Source organism: Rhagoletis pomonella, unplaced genomic scaffold (assembly GCF_013731165.1).
Source record: "Rhagoletis pomonella isolate Grant_MI unplaced genomic scaffold, Rhpom_1.0 Rhpom_scaffold_00013, whole genome shotgun sequence".
NCBI classification, from domain to species: Eukaryota; Metazoa; Arthropoda; class Insecta; order Diptera; family Tephritidae; genus Rhagoletis; species Rhagoletis pomonella.
In genome coordinates this window covers 2373923-2380094 of record NW_023458567.1, presented here as the reverse complement: position 1 = coordinate 2380094, position 6172 = coordinate 2373923, and the positions used below count along the sequence as shown (strand labels likewise).

At 36.5% G+C, this 6172-nt stretch overlaps 1 protein-coding gene across 12 annotated transcripts in view; it reads right to left on the bottom strand.

Annotated features, from left to right (window-relative positions):
- Nucleotides 1-2515: 2515 nt before the first annotated feature.
- Nucleotides 2516-6172, bottom strand: part of LOC118748464 (amyloid-beta-like protein) — a 237948-nt gene continuing 234291 nt past the window's right edge. For 11 of the 12 annotated variants that reach the window (XM_036482911.1, XM_036482919.1, XM_036482920.1 and 8 more), the window contains 5 exons: nt 5854-6003; nt 5052-5737; nt 4837-4981; nt 4593-4772; nt 2516-3121 (listed from right to left, as the gene is read on the bottom strand). In XM_036482911.1, coding sequence (XP_036338804.1) covers nt 3014-3121; nt 4593-4772; nt 4837-4981; nt 5052-5737; nt 5854-6003 — 1269 coding nt within the window. In that variant the 3' untranslated portion in view covers nt 2516-3013. The remainder of the gene's footprint in view (nt 3122-4592; nt 4773-4836; nt 4982-5051; nt 5738-5853; nt 6004-6172) is intronic. The other variant, XM_036482918.1, reaches the window with a different exon arrangement.

Below are 6172 nucleotides of genomic sequence, written 5' to 3'. Positions count from 1 at the left end.
TAGAGTCGTATCTACTTAGAGCTTTTATTTTGAAAATTCTTTCATCAGCTTTCAAAAACCAATTTGAGAAGCAACCATGTACGCGTCCAGAGCTTTTTTAAGCTTTCTAATACATTATATGCATAGAAGAACACTTGTTCTGAAAACATCTAAGCAGTTTCCACAAGCTGGTCTGAAGAGCGTTTGGTTGCAATCAGTGGAGTGTAACTTAAAGCTTCCGCGCGCTTTGCTCATTACTTACTTCATCAGCTTTCGAAAGCTTTTCAGAGCTTACACACAGTTCTCGCAACCTAAAAGCACATCTGTATCTCGGTTCGTTGTCTTATCTGTTTATAACTTATATGTATGTATGTTTGTATGTCTTTATGTATTTACTGTTAGCATATATCCATTTGCTCTCTATCCATCCGTGTACGTGTTTGGAGTATGTATAAGAATAGCAGCAGGCATTTATATAGCTATGTATTTATGTATGTAAACATATTTTATGCGCGTCATTTATTTCTCTCTTTTATTTATTTTTGTCCATTTTATATATATCTATGTATATATACTATAGAATTCTTAACCAGCTAATGCTAACCTCTTATTTATAGCGTTTCTTTTGGGTTATTAATGAAAAGCAGGCGATTGTTGTTTTTGTATTTTTGTTAAGAATAGAGTGAGTGAAAGTTGTTTTTTGTTTTTGTTTTGGTTTTCTCTTATAGGCGTGATAAGTTCTATAATTTTTTGCGTTCTCCATTTTTTTTTTTGCTATTTATTACATCGATTTTACATATTTTCGTTTTCACAAAAAATTTCACTTACCTATTATAAGTTTATTGATTTTTATGTAAAGTACAATTTTTGCTCTCATTTTCTTTTAATTTAATTTGAATGCAGTATGTAGGAGTGAGTGTGAGAGAATTTCAATCTGCTTGGGTAGAGAGGGACTTTAAGACGGAGAGAGAGAGAGAGGAGCTTCCGAGCGAAATTGCATGTAAGCTAAGGAAGATTAAAGCTTGAACGCTTTCGTTACGCGGTGTGCTTTTCTATAAGGTTTTGGCGATGTTTCTTTCTTAGTGCGTTCCTCAGTTGTTTGCCTGTTATTTCATTGTAAATTTATTAAATGTTCAAGCGAGCTTTTTTTTCTTACTAAAGCTCTTGGTATGTTTCAAAATGCTCTTCGAAAGTCAACGTATATTTATAAAAGGAAAATTTATTTATTATAGGAAAGTAATACGAGGTATCCCTTGTACATGCCCATACCAGTTGTATTGAGAGCTCAAAAAAGCTCGGAAAACTAGAAAAAAGCTGCTCACTATAGCTCTAGGAGTTTTTAGAGTGCCTTTAGGATAGTGTGGTTCAGAGAGAGATTATACTCTGTGAGCGTCCATAAAAAATTTACAGAGAGCTTTGACCAATTCCGCCCGCGGGCGCTATTTTGATCATTACTGCTTTAGGAGGCTTTCTATAGTCTCTCATAAGGTAAGTGAAAATAACTTACTAATTTTATAAATTTTACCCCTAATGCTCTTTCTTTTGTATATCCTGCCGCTCCTTCAACAGCTCTTCGCTAGTTTTTCTAGTAGATACGCTTCTCTTTTGTCTCGTTTACTAATTTTTGTACATTTTATTTGATTTGTGAATAAGTTAGGCATTCACTTCTTTGCTTTTTAAAAAGTTGCATAGCGCAAGCTTTTTATTTCCACTTTATTTCTCACGAAGCCCACGTTTTTCTATTTAAAAATACTCTAACTTTGGCATTTTTTCTTTCACCATAGCCTTTTAAAGCTTTTAATTCACTTTTTCTCCTACTCTCTTTTCATTGCAGTTCTCCCTCTATTTTATCTCTACTCTCGTTCAAAAAAGTTTTAAGTTTCAAATAATTTTCGTTGAAGTACCACTTAGTCCCCCTTTGCTTACGCAGTAGCTATTCTCTTGCACTGAAAATGGTTGCCCCTTTGTTAGAAAAAATGTAGAAATCTGCTTATTTTTTTCATTTAGCTTTAATTGTTGCGCAAAATTATTATTTTTTTACTTTGATACTTAAATAAAATCTCGCACACCTTCATTTGCTGTTTCCATTTGCAAACCTTTTCTTTCACATTTTGCTTAAAATTAATTTGCTTCTGCTTGATTTGTTACTTAATTGTAAGTTTTAAATTTTTTTTTTTCTGTTACTCATTACCATTACACATAATTTTTAATTAATACTTTCTAAACAAGAACAACATACGTTTTTTTTTTTATTCAAATGTGGAGTATGAAAGAATTCTGAATTTTTTCCATTGAGTGAGTGAGTGAGTGAGTAAGTGAGTAGAGGGTAAGTGAATGTTTGAGTGAGTGTTTTGGGGGCTTTCATATCTATGCATGTATGTATGTGTATCTGTGTTTTGAGTATAAATTTCGAGCTGTAATCGCTGTTTATTTGAGCTCGATTTTTCACTTTCAAAAATTAATTTTGCGAATTTTTATTTCGTTTTTTTTTTTTTTTTATTTTTTTGTATTTTTTTTTTGTTTTTTTTTTTTTTTTAATTTTGTCTGTTTTTATTTGCGCATTTATCAGTTTTTGTTCTTTTACTTCGTTTATGAGCCCCTTTCTTCGTGTTCGCTTTTGTTTTTGCTTTCACTATTTTACCGCTTTACATTTTCTTCTTCTGCTACCTTGGAACTGCGCTCCGATTTTATTTAAATTTCCTTATTTTCTTAAATTTGCTTAGAATTATTTTCATTTTTCTTTTGGAAAATATGGTTGGTATAATTCACGGGTTGTGTTTTTTTTTTTGTAAATTTAGCATGACTCATTTTTATTTTTATTACATTCTCTCTTATGTATGTAAGTATGTATAAGTGGCATGATAAAGCAGGCTTTTTATAGGGAGTTTGATTTAGTTATGTATTTTACTTTCATGGGGGAGGGCGGGGTCTTACTTCTCCTTTAGTGGGATTTCTGAGTTGCTGAGTGCGTTTACAATATTTGCAAATTTTGTTTTTTTATTTTATAAATTTCTTTTTTATTTTCTTGGTGCTTTTACTCCTTCACCTCGAAATATTTGTATGTTGGATTCTCATAGCCATTGATTTGCATATTCGCCACGATTTTCTCCTCCGGTACAACGGGGTGATGTGTGGTGGCGTTCTGGAAATGTGAGGGAATTAGTAATAGTAAATTGATAAATAAGGAAAGTAATAACGTTGGCAGATATTGCTGTCTAAAGGCTTGTCTTGGTGAAAATTACAAATTTTAATATGCGATGTTGCCAATTTTCACCATTTCCCGATTTACTCAGATAAGGTTAAAAATTGTAGATTTTCCCAGCTGTGGCAGTGATGGCTGACATTTTAATTGAATTGTATGGTCTAATTAACTTTAAAGAATGGTTGGTATATCCAATGAGGTATCCCATGCTGCCACTTTTCACTGATCGAAATAGTTGACTTTTCTATTCATTTATAGGTTTTTATTTTGATTTGATTGTAGTTTTTTTTATTGGTTTGTATTCAAAAGTAAGAAAAAGCTCCGAAAGTATTTTCTGTGTTACCAATGTTCGCGGTGGAAATTTTAAAAATTTTCAATAATGTTGAATCTCAATAGAAAGCAAATGAACTTCACTAAATGCAGCTGAAAAAAGCTAACAACAAAGAACGCTTTGAAAAATGTGGCGCGTTGGCAAGTTTCAGTAGAATATTTTTGAATTTTATGACTAACGTGAAAAAATTAATTCAATTAGGTCCTTGAAAAGTCCTAAAAATATCCGCAGATTGATCAAAACACTATCTATTTCAGTTGAAAAAAGTTAACATGAGTAGCTTTGTTGCCGAATTTCAGTGAAAAACTCGGAGAATCCAATAGAAATTCTAAAATTATTTCTCTAGAAGGGACAGAAAATAAAGTCCCATATTGGCAATTTTCCTTAACTGAAACCTTTAAAATAGTTATTCTTCAAATATATATACATTTTCAAACTATATAAAAATATAGTCTTAAAAAATATTTAGAAGGCTATGTAAGCTGTGACAGGGTTGCCAATATTCACTAAGGGCAATTTATACAATTTTTACAGTGTAATACTTGAATCGCATAATTACTATATATATGTATAAGGAATCTGTGAAGATCTCAGATATATCGGGATACTTGATACATTTTCTTTGTATATGAATCTTCAGTCCTGAAATGTCAGTAAATATATAATTACCCGTTTTACCAGAAATTCAAAAATTCATAAAACCAAATTCCTAAAAAATAAATAAGATTTTAAATACTTTATAAAGCTCTTTAAATTTATTTTATTTTTTTATGAATAGGGCCACTAGACATTTTAAAAGCGAGACCGTATGATCGAAGCTAATTATTTTCCGGTGTTGCCAATTTTCTCTGAGATTATTCTTGAAATTCCTCACTATGGTAAACATATAGTGAATCTTTGCTTAGGGTTAAGAAGCAAAACTTTAGCTGAAAATATTTAAACAACAGGGGTCACGTGTCTACAAGACCCCGCAAAAGAACTGCTATGTTGCCAATTTTCACTTTTCAACAAACATACTTTACTTTACCATTCTTCACTCAGTTTGAGCTCCTCAGCTCTTTTCTCCCAACCCGCGCTTACCTGATCAACCTCAATAAAGCCTTGCGCATGTGGCGAACGAGCTGTTCTCCATTTGGCTACTGCGACACCAACAAATATGGCCGCTAACAATGCAACACCGGCGAACGACAAAGTGAAGTAGACATTGCGTCCCTCCTTGTTCGCGTGCGTATGGGCGAATTCGCGACGCAGCGAGAAGCTCTGTAAAAGAAATTAAAAGAGCTTAAGCAATCATATCCAACTGTCTAAATGAACGGAAGCTTACCGATTCGCGATGGCCCAAATCGTGCGACATGAAATGTTGCACCTGTGGCTCAGCCTCCTGGTGAGCGACAGCAGCAGCTACATCCTCAACAGCGCGCTGTACGGCATCATCGTCGACTGTGGGCAGGACGGTTTGGGTTTTGGTGCTGCAAAAGAGAAGGAAGAATTATTTAGAAGTTAAAGCAAATTCCCTACATATCTAGTTGACACACGCACCTGACAGTGACATCGGCGTACTCTTCACCGCCATTACTATCCTTTTCGCTCTGTGACAATTTGGTGGTATCCACCAGTTGGCCCATTTCTTTGCTGCTCACCTTTGAATCACCCAATGCGCCGGAGCCAGAGGAGGAGCCGCCTGTGGTGGACGAACCAGTAGAGCCAGCGCCACTGGCGCCACCATCTTGGTCGGCTTGCGACTTAAGCAGCTCATCCACCTTCTTGGCCTCCATGCGTAACTTCTCTTCGCGCAATTTCTCACGCTCGGCGGCGCGCTGTTCCTTACGTTGCTTCTCGGCTAAGCGCAAGCGCTCCTTTTCCGCTACCTTGCGCTCAATTTCAACGCGATACTTATCCAAAATGGCCGCCTCAGCTTCCTCACTCATGCCCAACGATGAGCCGGGTATGTCGTCCTTGCTGCGGAGTGCCAAAATATAGTCATTCATCAACTGTGAAATCTTGGCAGACAATTCTGGGTAGCGTTTCAGCATGGTCATGGACTGATTGACAGCGCGGTCGATATCGATGAGTCTCTCCAAAGTGCGTGGTCGCTCCGAGGCTGCAGCTTCCAAGCCACCTGGACCGCCGGAGTTCAAGAGGTGACGATAGTGCGCCAAAGCGTGTGCGCGATCCTTATGCAAGGCGCGTAGCAGCTTCTGCAAACACTTCTCGACATGATGAGCCTACAAGAGGGGGAATACGAAGAAAGAGAGAAGGAGGGAAGGGGAGAAGAAAGAGACGGCATATCAGCGACTGCCACAAACACAAAGTCACTTCGGCGCCTTGGCGGACAACTCACATTTGGTGGCTGCTCGGTGAGCGCCTGTGTGTAGCAGGTCATCGCCTCACGTTTGCGCTGATTAATGTGGGCCAGTACGCGCTGCTGATGCATGGCGGCCAGCTGGTGCTTCTCGGCGTTGCCTTCTTCCTCGAGTGCCTGAACAGAAGTCTAAAATTACATTCCCATATAAAGACGTATAGCACATCAAGAGAGAAAGAATCAATCAGAGAGTAGAATGAACGAATTGCAATTTGGTTTTTGAGGGGAATTGGTTGATTGGCTGGTAGATTTTCGAATTTTGCATTTTGAATCTTTGATTTTGACAAAAAAAAAAAAA